At 41.9% G+C, this 16,533-nt stretch overlaps 1 protein-coding gene and 1 pseudogene across 2 annotated transcripts in view; both read right to left on the minus strand.

The window, feature by feature from the left end:
- C2CD2L (C2CD2 like) overlaps window positions 1-16,533 on the minus strand; it is a 71,446-nt gene that overhangs the window by 13,568 nt on the left and 41,345 nt on the right. For both annotated transcript variants that reach the window (XM_089678582.1, XM_089678583.1), the window contains exons 5-11: window positions 12,075-12,185; window positions 11,898-12,000; window positions 9,534-9,654; window positions 9,307-9,371; window positions 9,044-9,171; window positions 5,684-5,840; window positions 732-830 (exon numbers count right to left, since the gene is read on the minus strand). In XM_089678582.1, coding sequence (XP_089534708.1) covers window positions 732-830; window positions 5,684-5,840; window positions 9,044-9,171; window positions 9,307-9,371; window positions 9,534-9,654; window positions 11,898-12,000; window positions 12,075-12,185 — 784 coding nt within the window. The remainder of the gene's footprint in view (window positions 1-731; window positions 831-5,683; window positions 5,841-9,043; window positions 9,172-9,306; window positions 9,372-9,533; window positions 9,655-11,897; window positions 12,001-12,074; window positions 12,186-16,533) is intronic.
- Window positions 5,014-5,128, minus strand: LOC149461252 (U2 spliceosomal RNA; annotated as a pseudogene).

Consider the following 16,533-nt stretch of genomic DNA (forward strand, 5'->3'; position numbering starts at 1 on the left):
TTCATATTACAGAGAAAATTAAGGCACATCCAATGACTTACTCAAATGTAAAAACGCTAAATATATATTTTAGCGGATGATTATGAAAAAAAATGTTTTTATCTGGGATCATGAAGTTCACATTTAAATTCCAAGTAGTCCATCCTGTACGCATCAAAATATATCAGATAAATCAGTCCTTATGTCCACCTAGCAAGCTACAGTTGATTTCACAGACAGTCAGCAGAAACAAACAAAGGGCACAGATACCAGATAAACACCTCAGCACTTGGCTACACCCACGCAATGAACATGGATGGATGTGGATAAAGTATGGTGGCAGTCCTAAGGTGGTTGGGTTTGAATTTGATATATTCCACCGGACTCTGGATATCATACATGTTCAGGTCATCCTTTGTCACACCAAGGTTAGTGCTTTTATTCAAGAGGCAAAGAACAAACATGGTTTTAAAGAGGAACTTCTTTAATGCACTATAGGTGAAGAAAATAGTAATTAGATCCATGATGCTACATATTGTTTTTCCATGGCATAGGTAAGCATAAGCTGTAGGGCTTTACGTATTAATTTCTTGTGTTCTGAAATCTACAACTCTGAGGTGTTTGGTGTATTATTTTTTACATACTACCAGTTGTGTTTGATTTTAATTATCCCAATATATAATTATTTCCCATTAAAAAGGCTGGTTCTAAGAAGCCAAACATTCTAATCACAAGTAGTCGATATTAATTACCGCTTCCACTTGGAAAGGAGCCAGAAGAGTAGGTGTGAGGCAACACCACTGGTTTGTTCTCAGACACTTCTACTTTTGTTGGAGACCTTACAGCAGAATCTGCAAACCAAACCATATTGGAAAAATAAGTTTATGGACTTGTTATACTAGTCTTAGAGGGTTTAGGAGTATTACAGCATATCTAAACCCCTAAAACAAAACATAATATATTACAGCTTAATACAAGATGTAGTAGCTGCATTAGTTTTTAATTTTTCAGGCTAAGAAGATTGATCCTGCCTGTCAATTCCAGTGAAATGAACTGAAATCACAGACTAAGTTGTTATCTTCCTTCAAAGCTAGATTCCCCAGCCCCCATGTAATGGGATGAAAAATAAAAGGGGGAGGTAGACACGTTGTAGTCTATATCAGGAGAGTGGCATAGCACAATCATAGATACAGTAGAGTGAGCATAGCCACCCAGGAACAGGAATTATGTTATTTGCAGGTAAAAATAAAGGGGGGGGGGGGGGGATGGGAGTGTTTAAAAAAAAAAGGGAAAAACAATTTAGCCACCACATCCCTGGTAAGCTGCCATATGTAACTTTTTGTTTTGGAGTTTACAGTAAATGTGGTTTAAAGTGATATTAAAGTAATTTTTTGTGTAGGCATGGAAAATTCAACAGTCTCCAAGCAGATCATAACCTCTTTGTGAAAATAACGAGGTAACACTTGATACTACAGGGAAGGCCCAAAGAACTGCAAATACAGTAGATGTTCTCCAGTCAAATTATCCTAAACAATGATCCCAATAAAAAGACATAAAACCAAACCAAAAAGATAAAAGGGAACCCAAATGTAATAATATGATTTTATGCACTCTCGGTTAAATCTTTTTCTCTGCTTTCATTGGAGTACACAGCTCTGCTTTAGGTCATCACCTCCTGAGTATAGGGCTACCATATATTTTATATATATATATATATATATATATATATATATATATATATCTATATCAGGACACCCCCCTGCTGATGGCCAAAATTCCTCATAATATGGAACAAGCTCACTTACACAGCAAAATTTACAGCAAACAAACAGAATATTTAAAAGACATGAGCAGCAGCAAAGCCAGAGGAGAGGGTGCTGTGTCCTCCAATGAACACAGAAAAGGGTATTTTGGGGTGAATACAAAAAATATTTTTATTCCACTGGAGGACATAGCACTGCTTCAGATGATCACCTATTATTATTATTATACAGTGTTTATATAGTGCCAAAGGGTTTGCTCAGCGCTGTACATTAGCGTGGGGGACAGAACATGAGACAAAACAGTACCTGCTCTTTCAAGCTTACAATCTAGGAGGGAGGGGATAGTGGTACAGGAGGAAGTGGCTGTGGGCGATGGAGTGATAGGAGGAGTGGAGGAGATCGGTTGTTAGGCGAGGGTGGGGTAGGCTTCCCTGAAGAGATGGGTTTTTAGGGTGCGCCTGTGAAGGTGAGGAGGGTAGGTGACAGTCTGATGGATTGGGGTAGGGAGTTCCAGAGGATGGGGGAAGTCCCGGAGAAGTCCTGCAGTCGTGCGTGGGAGGAGGAGACTAGGGAGCTGGAGAGTAGGAGGTCCTGTGAGGAGTGAAGGGCACGGGTAGGGTGGTATTTGGGTATCAGGTCAGTTAAGTAGTTTGGGGCAGTGTTGTGAATGGCTTTGTATGTCAGAGTTAGTAGTTTAAATTTAATGCATTGGGCAATCGGGAGCCAGTGAAGGGATTGGCAGAGGGGGGTGGCAGAGGTGGAGCGGTTGGTGAGGTGGATGAGTCTAGCCGCTGAGTTCAGGATAGACTGGAGTGGGGATAGCATTTGTTTGGGTAGGCCAGTGAGAAGGGAGTTGCAGTAGTCCAGGCATGAGATAATGAGGGAGTGTATGAATTGTTTAGTAGTGTCTGGGGTGAGGAACGTACGTATCTTGAAGATGTTGCGAAGATGAAGCCTGCATGACTTTGATAGTGATTGGACATGAGGTTGGAAGGAAAGGTTTGAGTCCAGGGTGCCACCCAGGACTTTGGCGTGTGGGGTGGGATTGATGGTGGCGTTGCTAGTCTTGATGGAGAGGATGGTGGGGGGGGGCGCGGGCTGGGGGGAAAACTAGGAGCTTGGTTTTGGATAGGTTTAACTTGAGGAAATGGAGCAACATCCAGTCTGATATGTCGTTCAGGAGGTGGGCGATGCGGGCGGAGAGTGAGGGGGTGAGTTGAGGGGTGGAGAGGTAAATTTGTGTGTTGTCGGCATAGAGGTGATAGTTGAAGCCGTGGGAATGTATCAGTTTGCCAAGGGAGGAGGTGTAGATAGAGAAGAGGAGGGGTCCGAGGACAGAGCCTTGGGGGACACCGACAGAGAGGGGGAGGTGGCAGCGTTATAGGTAACGCTGAAGGAGCGTTGGGATAGGTAGGAGGAGAACCAGGAGAGAGCAGCGTCCCTGATGCCAAAGGAGTGCAGTTTAGTAAGGAGGAGGGGGTGGTTGACTGTGTCGAAGGCCACGGAGAGGTCGAGGAGCAGGAGGACTGAGTAGTGGCCATTAGTTTTGGCGGTTAGCAGGTCGTTAGTGATTTTAAGTAGGGCGGTTTCGGTGGAGTGTAGGGGACGGAAGCCACACTGACCTATTGGAATGTTCCGAAAACAGTGTCACAACAGAGTGGACAAACTACAACAGAACCAACAGTCTTAAAAGAAAACTATACAGGCCCACCAAACTGCTGCCCATAAAACGTTTGTTCCAAAACTGGTCTCAGCTGGTGCTGCCACATCCAACTTGTAAACACTTGGTGAATGTATGAACTGATGATCTAGTGGCTGTCATTCAAACCTGAGAAATTGATGCTTGATAGTGGAATTCCCAGGATGCACGTACTGCTCTCATAGAAAGTTCTGTTACTGGGAATGTTGGTTCATGGTACCATATGCCTGAACAATAGTTTGCCAGATCCATCGTGAGATAATAACAGCCGACGCTGCAAGGCCCATACGTGGGCCCTCTACAACCATGAACAAGAAATTGTAACTTACGAAACCCAGACATGGTATACAAATACTCCCTACTCACCCTGATTACATCAAATAATGTACATCAGTTTCTTAGGGTGGACTGGCTTTCATCATTCAAGTGGAAAGAAGATACCACATTAGGCAGTAAATAGTCTTGGGCACAGAAAACCCTTTTTCTTATTAAGAACCACTCTACATGCTGAAGTAATGTCACTTTTCTGAGAGATTATTAGCAGCAGGATCTCCAGAATATTCTCAAAAGGTGTTTTTTTTGCAATATCAGGTTAAGATCCTATGGTGACAACAGTGGCCTGACTGGAGGAGTGATGTACGTAATAAAGGTGCAGGCAAGAGGGCATTAAAAAAAAAACAAAAAAAAACACCACTGTTTGCACCAGACTTGTTTTTTTTTTTTTTTTTTTTTTTTTTTTAAGTCCGCAAACGTGGAACTGTAACGAAAAAACCCGTAAGTGTCCGCAAAAAAGTGCAAGTGCAGAAACACACACACGAAAAACGTGCACTTAGGGGTGTGTTTGTCCTACCCCCGAAAGGGTTGGACCGTTCACCCGATCCCCCGGGGCACGAAGCTCCTGACAGGGACAAGGTTCCCATTTGGTCCTCCTGGCCAAAAGGCCTGGTGGACCACCGTTCCTTATGCCCAGCCGAAGCCGGACATCCAGTACTAGGCAAGGGGGTTCTCCCAAAGAGAAAACCCCCTAGGGATCAGGGGAGGAAGGAACCGTATGGCCACACATCCTCCCCCTAGACTTCAGGTAAGGCCCGAGGACCCACACCCTCCATCCGTGAAAAACACACACATAAGAACAGAAAAAGTGACAAAACGTGGGAGTGGTTTAAATAAATAGAATAAAATAAAAAAGTGGTACCGTGCCTAATAGTGCACAGACCAGGCCCTGAGGCCTGTAGCAAAAATTGCCCTGGACTTAGCCAAAAGACCTGGTCCTTAGGGCGCTGTGCAAAAAGAGGTGAAAAACAGTGGCCATGTGTCATCTTCACACCGTGGGGTCCCACACCCAAGTGTTACTAGTGACACCCCTGAGAGCGTCTTCCCCAGGGGGCACTGAGTTTGCGGACTTTTTGCGTCCCCGACCCCAGGCCAGACCAAGGTAGCCTGCTCAAACCAGGAGGAACTGGGTCTTTCCGGTCTCCCCAGAGGAATTACTCCCAAGGCCCCAGAACGAATCATGGCGCTCCCTGGTTTCTGTCCCTCCGGTACTAGCCTTCCGGACCCCCATCATACCAGTGAGGGTACTGTACAACAACCATCCCCGTAAACTAGAATGGTCGGTAGCACCCCCACTGGACACTGATAAGAACAGATACTACACTTGATCTTAGCCAAAAGGCCGAGAAGCGATTAAAAGCTACAAATACTATAGTTGCTGGCTTTTAATTTGCACCAGACTTGTTAATATGCTTAAGGCCATCTGCTGCTCCACTCCAAGCTGGAGAAATCCAGAGGATGGGAAACGGAGGAGTAAATGTGTACTTCTAGAAGCTCACAGCACGCAAAATATATCTTCCAAGTACAGTAATAAATCTTACGAGTTCTGGCCTAAGTATGGTGTGTAGGACCACATCTGATAACCCTGTCCTTCAGCACTTGGCTCAAGAATTTAACAAATGCTTTTGGATAAATGAAGGTACACCATCATGTCTGATGCATGTGGATAAACAGTCCAACCATATTGAAGTCATTATCTTTTTTTTCATTCACTCAATTAGAAGAGTATAAAATTATTCCATAATTGACCATAAGCAGCAACATGACTTGTTGAGTTCTGGAAACCTGAAATATCTTAAAAGCAGTATAATTAGATAAAAAATGTAGAATATATAATTCTATGTAAAATATAGAATTCTAGATGAGGAAATATAATCATTCAGAGCAAAGCACATGAAAAAAAGCTTACCCATCTTCCCATCAAACTTGGGTCGGGACTGAATGGTAGTTACAGTAGTTATTAGGGTACCATCTGGCATTACAGTGCGATCCATCTCCACCTTCTTAGTAGGTGTGATACTTAGTCTCTCAGTTGGTGTTCCCAGAGCAGCATAAATAAGGTTAACCTATGGTATATGGAATTGTGAATGGAGATCAGAACTGGAAGCTAGATGAAATCTACAAGATCAATTGTATTTAAAGTCAAACAGATACAGTGCAAGGTCTAAAGGTTCTTTCACATGGGAGTTCAGGTTTTTTTCCCATCAGTTCAGTTTTCAAAGAAAAAAAACGGATGGAGTTTTTCATCAGTTTACATCAGTTTTTTACATCCACTACCAATGCATAAAATGGACCGTTTGTTCGTTTACATCCGTTTCTTTGTCCGTTTCGTTTTTTTAACGGAACAAAAATAGGCTTTTGATCCGTTCCAAAAAACGGATGCGTACATAAACAGACGATCACTCGTTTACATCCATTTTTCCATTGAGATGCACTAATGTCCGTTTTTTCATCCAGCAACGGATGGATGAAACATGGACAAACAGAAAGCGGTCTTCTAGTTCACAAAAAAATTATTAACTAAAAACAGAACCCAAACAATTTTTTTTAGCTAGCTTTCAAAAACAGTTACAGTCTCCAGTGTAAAAATCCTCAGTGATAGACAACGATGCTCAAATATCAACTGGCTGTAATCCTCTTTGTAAATACAGGTACTTCAGTGGTAATAAACTAACCTGTTGAGCTTTTGCTCTTTTTCATATTCACCTTAATTTGTTTTTTTTACAATGGTGTAGTTTTTAAGCAGCCACTTAAGCTCCCAATGTACTGTTAGGTCCATATATATTTGGACACAGGCACAATTTTAGTTTTTTTTCCAGGTATTTACCAAAACATATTCAAGCTATAGTTATATAATGGATATGGGCTGAAAGTACACACTCAGGTTTAATTTAAGAGTATGTACATCCAAATTGGAGGAAGGGTTTAGGAATTACAGCTCATAAGAGTAGCCATCCCCCCTTTTTCAAGGGAAACAAAAGTAATTGGGCAATTGAATCAAAAGCGGTTTCATGGCCATTATTTCTTCATCAATTAAGCAAGTAAAAGGTCTAGAGTTGATTCTAAGTGTGGTATTTGCATTTGGAATCTATTGCTGTGAACCTACACCATGCGTTCAAAGGAGCTGCCCATGCAAGTGAAACAGGCCATTGTAAGGCTTCAAAAACTACACAAATCCATCAGAGAGATAACAGCAACATTAGGAGTGGCCAAATCAACAGTTTGGTACATTCTGAAGAAAGAAAAATGTACTGGTGAGCTCAGCAACATAAAAAGGAATAGACCTCCACGAAAGACAACAGTGGTGGATGATCGCAGGATTCTCTCTATGGTAAAGAAAAGCCCATTCACAATATCCAGACAAGTGAAGGACACTCTCCAGAAGGTGGGCATATCATTGTCAAAGTCTACAATCAGGAGAAGACTTCACCAGAGCAAATACAGAGGGTTCAGCACAAGGTGCAAACCATTCAAAAGCCTGAAGAATAGAAAACCCAGATTAGACTTTGCCAAAAAAATCTAAAAAAGCCAGACCAGTTCTGGAAAAGCATTATTTGGACGGATGAATCTAAGATTAATCTGTACCAGAATGACAGGAAGAAATACAGTGTGGAGAAGGCTTGGAAGAGCTCATGATCCAAAGCACACAATGTCATCTATAAAACATGGTGGAGGCAGTGTGATGGCATGGGCATGCATGACTTCCAGTGGCACTGGGTCATTGGTGTTTATTGATGATGTGACAGAAGCAGCCGGATGAATTCTGCAGTGTTGAGAGATACTGTCAGCCCAGATTCAGCCAAATGCAGCAAAGTTGATTGGACGGCACTTCACAGTACAAATGGACAATGATCCACAACACACTGCAAAAGCAACCCAGGAGCTTTTGAAGGAAAAGAAGTGGAATATTCTGCAATGGTTCAGTCAATCACCTGATCTCAACCCCATTGAGCATGCATTTCACTTGCTAAAGGCAAAAATAAAGGCAGAAAGACCCACAAAGAACAACTGAAGACAACTGCAGTTAGAGCCTGGCAAAGCATCAGAGGAGGAAACCCAGTCGTTGGTAATGTCCATGGGTTCCAGACTTCAGGCAGTCATTGCCAGTAAAGGATTCTAAACAAAATATTAAAAATGAACATTTTATTTATGATTATATTTGTCCAATTACATTTGAGCCCCTGAAAATGGACGGACTGTGTATAAAAATGGTTGCAGTTCCTAAAATTTGTACTTGATATTTATGTTCAACCCCTTGAATTAAAGCTGAAAGTCTGCACTTCATATTCATTTGGATTGTTTCATTATAACTTATTCTGGTGGCATACAGAGCCAAAAGTATGAAAATTGTGCCTGTGTCCAAATATATATGGATCTAACTGTATATACTGTATCACTAATTTTGCAAGAACTATTAATAGATGCTTCAACATAACAGGGGATTGCAAAGATTGTTGCCAAAATACCGGAGTAATCTACCATGTTATAAAGACGGCTGTGCTACCATCATTACCATGTATCTAAAGCCAAAGCTTTTTTTTTTTTTTTTTTTTTTTTTTTTTTAAGGTTTTGGATACGGTGGGGAGAATTATCCTCTTCATTGGTTGTGGTAACCATTACAACAACTGTTGTTAAATACAACACTTGTTTTAACAAGAACAGGTATAGAACAGGAAAGCTTTCATACTTGTTGCAGTGAAAAGAGTTTACGAGAGGATTTCCCCAAGTTTGAAGAGGTTTCCTCTTGCTTCTCATTGTGACTACGGGACAGGAAGTGAAGAGAAATCTCTCCAATGGAGCACAGATCACAAAAAAAAGAAAAAAAAAAAAAACAAAAAAAACTTGACAGCTCCTATCTGCAGCAGACTGATGGCAATCTCCCAATCTCTCCTCCCGAGCCTAGACATAACTCACTTTATATGTGTCGGGAAATGCTTTCTAATGGTAAAAGTTATAGATTTCATGCAGGTTTGAAGAGTTTCAAATAGATCGGCTTTAACTAGCTGATAACAGTTGCCCAAACTTCATGAATCTTAAGTAGAACCAAGCCCAATTCCAAATCAGATGGCAGTACTACTGTACTGCAACTCAGTCCATGAGAAAGCATTTGAAATGAGACCACCTCTTCGCACCAACAGGAGGACATTTGAAAGCTAGGCAGAACACAGCCCAGATGTGCAAAGGCAGTGTATGCTCTTCTGCATCCAGTTCCTATGTACATATATACAGTATATACATGCTAGAATGTCTATTGTTTAGCATTTCTCACCTCCACAGAGATGGCTTGCATTGTTGTTTTAGGCAACACTGGACTTGGAGTCAGAGGGTATACATGCCTTCGACTCATTTCTCTACCCGGTGAACACAGAGCCACTAAGGTGTTCCCCAAAAGGACATCTGCTCAGAAAAAAAGGGTAGCACAGATGGTTGAATGGAAGTATGTACATATTTTATCAAGATCATCAATTAACATTCATTTATCAACAATTAACAATGATTTCACCCATCAGTAAAACTCAAATTAATACGTACTGTCTGTTCCCTTGGACAGCTGATATACCTTCAAAGAAAGTCCCTTACTCTGATGGGTAAGGTCACTGTACAAGAAAAACAACAGTTATCCTCAGTTCTTCAAAATCAAAAGAATATTATCTTGCAGGGCACCTAAAGCAAATCAAAAACTTTCAGTCATCCAGCCCTATAAAAAGCTCTTTTATACTGAACATTGACACACTTCATTTCCCATTACACCTGCTCACAATGTCATTTCCTCAGTCCATGAGACACTGCAGACCTCCCCTTTGTTCTGCAATCTGATAACTCGGGTCTGTTTTCTTTGGAAAGGATTGTCCAACTCCGCTTCACACATCAATTGAACATCTAAAAGAAGAACATCAAAATTACATGAGACAGAAAATGAAGAAGCGTTAATACAAGAGCAACGTCCAATACTGTGATAATGCAAATCTAAGTGAAAAACACATATTTACAGTATTCTGAAGCCCATTTTCTCATTATCCATACATAAAGTTAAAATAAAACAAATCCAACAAACAGATGGCAATGGAAGTGACAAGCTATTGTTCAATATTCTATACAGCAAAGTTTCATTGCAGTATTCATCCTAGCCACCACTCCACTGATAGTCAGCTTCCTGTCAAGGTCCTACCTTTTCCCTGAGGTTATGTTACTCCATGTGCTGGCGTCCATCTTGGATTTCTGCTGAGCATGGTGGGAATCCTTTATGCCTTCAGGTATCTGAGGTCCATCCCCCAGAGGGGTGTGGCTGATGACATATAAGCCTGTGGTCCGCACATGCTCTTTGCACTTGTGTCTTTGTGTTGCTATTACTCTGTTCTGACTCTCGTGACTCTCCTGGAATCTGACTCGGCTTGTGACTCGACTATTCTTTGTGTTCTCCTTTGATCTGACCCTCTGTTGCTGAACCCGGCTTGTGACCAGTGATTCTCGTCTGCTGTCCTGTACCGTTTTGTCCCGTTGTTGTTTACCCGGCCTGCCTGACTACTCTTTTGTCTTTTCCACCAGCTACACGCCATTGGCGGCGGCCATTACCGCAACTGAGGTGTCTCGGGGGCCGCGACCTGGTTCCTGGCTGCGTCAAGTCCATCCCCATCAGGGGCCCTGGTGAAGGGCAGCCTGGGACTTAGACTCCGCGCCCTGAGGGACTTCGGTCTGTGGGTGGTGGTTGTCGTCAGCCAGTGCGTTACATTGTTAGGCCTGCCTGTCCATTCCTCAGCTCCTGCCCTGACACTTCCATGAGGAAATATCCTATAAACATACCAGCAAAACAGACAGCCTTTACTTTGATCATTCTCTTGCAGTGAGGTGATCCTGTTGCATGCATACTGTTATAATCAGGGTCAGAACTGAATGCGACACTAAACATTTTTCATGCACTGATGTTATTCTGATATCCTGTTGATTACGTAAAGCCAAGTCCTTCTAGGCAATATGAGATCTGCAAATGAGGCTGTCCTACTTTTTTGAAGCCACTACTGGTGTACTTTTAGGTGTGGTAATGTGCAGGCTATCTGCCGTGCAGTTTAATCAAACTGTTCCTACCATTAGAAACACTGATCTGTGAGTTGTTCACTGCTTGGGATCATTTTGAAGGTTGTCACCCTTGTGTCCCAGGCCAACAGTGGTGGGATTATGAATTGTGAAAAAGATTTACAATGAACAAATACAAACATTCGGATAACAATCAGTTATGAGCTAAACTAGATGCTGATCAGAACTGTGCAGAGAAAACCACTGGAAGAAATACAACTAAAGGTTCCACTACCTCCTAGTCCCTATACTTGGTTTCAATCTCAAGCAGGTCAAGGCGGTATTTATGTTCCCCAAAAACGTGGAAAACTCTTTTGATTGTCCCCCTGACCCTTATTGGAATAAAGTTGTATCCGACCCTTCCAGCAGTGGTGTGGCACTTCAACTCACATTTTTTTTCCATTCCACTACAAGCCAAGGAGACTGTGTAGATCCTCTGGGGTGTAGAAGCTGCCTGCCCAGAAACCAGAACACTTACATCAACCTCATTACATTACAATAGCAACTCCAATAAGATACCCTTACAAATTCAGCACTATTCTTCCATGTTCCTTAATTGTGTCATGAAGGTCAGGTATTACTTATTAGTACATTGTTGTGTATTCCTGTTTAGATCAGTAATGAAATATCTGCTTATATAGTGGTAAAGTGTAGACATTAGTACTCTCTGCTTGTCATAATGCCAATGGTTGTGGCTACTCTCTCTGCTCAGACACTGTAAAAAGGTGCCATATCTATGTTTTCTGTTCAGTAATGTATCTACTGCTGCCAACTCCACTCCCAGTACAGAATACAACCAAGTGCCAAGACACAGTTTTCAAAACTGTAAATAAGATTTGAAATATAAAAAAGTCCATTATAGTGAGATTATTTATGACACTTTCTATGCACCCATTTGTAAAATATGATCATTTGGATGTAGAAAGGACACTGGAGTATGTCTACTATGGGAAACCACACCTGTGGCCTACATGAGATTTTTAGATTGGTAGGCTCACCTATAAAAAATAAACCCATTCCACAGACAACAGTATAAGAAAACAAGGACTTACCAGCTTCTAGCAGCATTACGTTGTGTAGACGCAGCTGTTGAACAATTAGTCTGAAAGGCTCCGTTTTTGAGGAGGATTCTGTTAGCAGTTTGTCACAAATACCCTGTGCAGCACAGAAAATGTTATGAGAAAAAGAGAACATAAAAGGCAAATAAAGAAGCAGAAATAGGGACTCACCGTATCACCAATATTAGCATTCAGAGTGAACATCATGGCAGGTTCCGCTGAGAACAGAGCATTCTGTATTAGATCTTTTAATGTGCAAAGATCTGCACTCCTCTCTGTGCTCTGTGTGTGAAAAAAAACATTCTAAGACAGATTTGCTCTGGATGGGTAGCTGGACTTTTAAATTAAGTTAAAGGCTGAAATATTTAAAGGGTATACGGCAAAATGGTCCATTCATAACAATACTTCTCAAAAGTAAAATATGGATCAAAACAAAACATGAAATTCAGAATTAGGAATTAGGAAGACCATACATGATTCATGAATAAATGAACCAATTCCCCCATCCACAGTTTTGGTGTGGATGGGGGAATCACCCCCACTGTGCTATTGTATTCTCCCTGCTGGTGGAATACAATGATCAGTGCTGTCTGCTATAGCCAGCGGCACTGATCATTTTGGAAAAACCCGACAGGCTGGTTGTACATAACCAGATAGCCCATACATAGATCAAACGTCTGCTGGTCCCTGTTGGAACTGGACAAATTTCAATCTATGTATGACCGGCTTTTTAATGAAGGATCGTCAAACTTCAATGCTTCGCCTTCTTCATGCTTTGCTTGATGCAAACAACATTTATGAGTTACATGAAATTCAGGATTGTGGATGTAGGCAGGTGCAATCTGTTTACTCCACTCCATGGGGGCTCAAATGAGTGCTACCACAGCCTGGAGAAAAGGTCAGGGCTACACTGCATCCATGTGACATCTGGCAGCCATCTTGGGTCAGCAGGGTTTTTATAAGTCCCTGCCCCTGGGTTTTGGCATGTTTTTGTGATGTGGGCAGGGTAGAAAGAGAAACCCTGACAGGGAACATGACTAGTGGCAGGAAAAGGTTGCTGATGAGGCTAGGGATTCGCCATCTTCAAGTAAGCCTCCCCTTTTTGGGACCGAATTGGCCAGATCGCACTCCACCCTCTGAAAAAAGACGGTGTTGGTGCATCTCTCCCCAATACATCTATGCCTCTGACTGAACTGTGAGTGTTTTCCCCAAGCAGCGTTCTCCCACTGGGGTGTTTGCATTTGGCACTTGCTTCAAGACAAGTTCCAAGTTTTATTGCAACCAGGCTCTGGCTTTACTGCTGCCACACCACATGGAGAATTCAGTGTACAGGAATGCTGAGATTTAAGCAGCCCATACACTGATCAAAATTCAGCTGGTTCAGCAGGGACTGTCTTAGTCTCGATCAGTGTCGAAAGGACATGTTGCAAAATGTTTCTCGATCAGCAGCTGCAGCCACTGATCAGAATATTCTGCCAGTGACAAGTCCCGCTGTCATACAATACTAGGTCCTGGTAGGGGTGAATTTCTCCATCTCTGGCTGAACGAAAATAAACCAACACTAATTTACTGGTGAATGTTATTGGAATGCATATAAAAGAAAACATTCCAGTACACAAAACAGTACAGATGTTCCAAGATATGATCTGGTAGACAAAGTAATGTACAAAATCAGAAAAGTGTGTTGAATAGAAATTATAGTATTTAATACTGTATTTACAAAGTTGGAGATATGGGTTTAATTGTGATTTGATGCATGAAGGACAATCAAAAAAAGCACACAGCAAAAAGAAGACAGAACAAAAAGGTGCATCAAAGAGAACGGTTTCTTACCAAACTATAAGGGCAAATACACTATATTGACACACAGATCAACTTTAATGCCATCTGTATCTTAGTCTTAGGGTTCAATATTGAGTTGTCCCACCCTTTGCAGCTCTAACAACTTCAACTCTTCTGGGAAGGCTGTCCACAGGGTATAGAAGTGTGTCTATGGGAATGTTTGACCATTCTTCCAGAAGCACATGTGAGGTCAGGCACTTATGTCGGACGAGAAGGCCTGGCTCACAGTCTCCACTCTAACTCATCCCAAAGGTGTTCTATAGGGTTGAGGTCAGGACAGGCCAGTCAAGTTCCTCCACCCCAAACTCGCTCATTTATGCCTTGGTGCACAGTCATTTTAGAACAGGAAGGGGCCATCCCCAAACTGTTTCCACAAAGTTGGGAGCATGAAATTGCCCAAAAATGTTTTGGTATGTCAAAGCCTTAAGAGTTCCCTTCAATGGAACTAAGGGGCCAAGCCTAACCCCTGAAAAACAACCCCACACCATAATTTCCCCTCCACCAAACTTTACACTTGGCACAATGCAATCAGGCAAGTACTGTTCAGGCAACTTCCAAACCCAGACGCATCCAATCGGATTGCCAGAAAGAGAAGTGTGATTCATCGCTCCAGAAAACAAGTCTCCGCTTCTCTAGCATCCAGTGGCGGCGTGCTTTACACTACTGCATCCGACAATTTGCATTGCACTTGATGATGTAAGGCTTGAATGCAGTTGTTTGGCAATGGAAACCCATTCCATGAAGCTTTCTATGCAAAGTTGTGCTAAACCGAAGGCCATACAAAGTTTGGAGGCCTTTAGCTATTGACTCTGCAGACAGTTAGCGACTTCTACACACTGTGCGCTTCAGCATGGGCTGACCCCGCTCTGTCATTTTACTTGGCCTACCATTTCATGGCTGAGTTGCTGTTGTTCCCAGTTGCTTCCACTTTGCTATAATACCATTGACAGTCGACTGTGGAATATTTAGTAGCAAGAACATGTCACGGATGGACTTATTGCACAGGTGACAACCTATCACGGTACCACGCTTGAATTCACTGAGCTCCTGAGAGCGACCCAATCTTTCACAAAAGTTTGTAGAAGCAGTCTACATGCCTAGGTCCTTGATTTTATACACCTGCGGTCATGGAGGTGATTGAAACACCTGATGCCAATGATTTGGAAGGATGTCCAAGTACTTTTGGCAATATAGTGTATATTATTACCTCGTGAACCAAGGCATAATCCCTTTCCTAAAGCAAATAAATTACCTTAGAAATGTAGGGAAGGTATTGCACAAATAGGGAATATAAAGGTTCCCTTTTTGCAGATGCAGATAAACGAAGTATGGTGGTGGCTCTCTCTTATCCCCACCAATTCTATGGTCTCATGACATTACCGTCTGAGCTCAGTATTGGGCAAGGCAACATTTCATTGAAGATATGTATTCTTTTATTCATCTTTGCAACCCCTTGTACTTTGTTGTATGTTTATAGCTTACTGATCTGCATATGAGAGAACTTTGGAATCTTGCATTTTTCCATGAAACTTTCAATAAAAATGAGTGGAAATGAAAAGTGCAGGGAAGGTTTAAAGTTCCCCAGTGGAGGAAACAGATCAAATCCTAGCAAAGGGGGATTTAAGGCTGAAAATATTTATTTGTGATTAATGTGTGCAGAAAGGAGTGCACGGTATCTATACAGTGCCTTGAAAAAGTATTTATACTCTTGACATTTTCCACATTTTGTCATGTTACAACCAAAAATGTAAATGTACTTTATTGGGATTTTATGTGATACACCAACACAAAGTGGCACATAATTTTGAAGTAGAAGGAAAATGATAAATGGTTTTCAAACTTTTTTACTTGAGGTGATTGTTAGTACTGCTTGAAGAAGGGGACATACCTCGAAAGCTTGTCCTCAAAATTGTATGTTAGTGCAAATAAAAAAAGTATCACGGACAGTACTCAAACTTTTTTACAAATAAATATCTGAAAAGTATAGCTTGCATTTGTATTCAGCCCCCCTGAGTCAATATTTTGTAATACCACTTTTTGCTGAAATTACAACTGCAAATCTTTTTTTGGTTATGTCTCTACCAGCTTTGCACATCTAGAGTGTCATTTTTTCTCCTTCTTTGCAAAATAGCTCAAGCTCTGTCAGACTGGATGGAAAGTGTCTAAGAAAAGCAATTTTTAAGTCTTGCCATAGATTCTCAATTGGATTCAAGTCTGGACTTTGACTGGGCCATTCTAACACATGAATAAGCTTTAATCTGAACCATTCCATTGTAGCTCTGGCTGTATGTTTAGGGTCATTGTCCTGCTGAAAGATGAACCTCCACCCCAGTCAAGTCTTTTGCAGACTCTGACCCATATTTGGCTCCATCCATCTTCCCATCAACTGGGACCAGCTTCCCTGTTCCTGCTGAAGAAAAGCATCCCCACAACATGATACTGCCACCTTCAAGTTTCACGGTGGGTATGGTGTGTTCAGGGTTATGTGCAGTGTTTGTTTTCTGCCACACATAGCGTTTTTCTTTTTGGCCAAAAAGTAACATTTTGGTCTCATCTGACCAGAGCACCTTCTTCCACATGTTTTCCGTGTCCCCCACATGGCTTCTTCTAAACTGCAAAACAGGACTTCTTATGGCTTTCTTCAACAATGGTTTCTTCTTGCCACTCTTCCATAAAGGCCAGATTTGTGGAGTGCACGACTAATAGTTGTCCTGTGGACAGATTCTCCCACCTGAGCTGTGGATCTCTGCAGCTCCTCCAGAGTTACCATGGGCCTCTTGGCTGCTTC

This window comes from Staurois parvus, unplaced genomic scaffold (assembly GCF_062004578.1).
Source record: "Staurois parvus isolate SC_StPar_1 unplaced genomic scaffold, SC_StPar_1.0 ptg000207l, whole genome shotgun sequence".
Lineage (NCBI taxonomy): Eukaryota > Metazoa > Chordata > Amphibia > Anura > Ranidae > Staurois > Staurois parvus.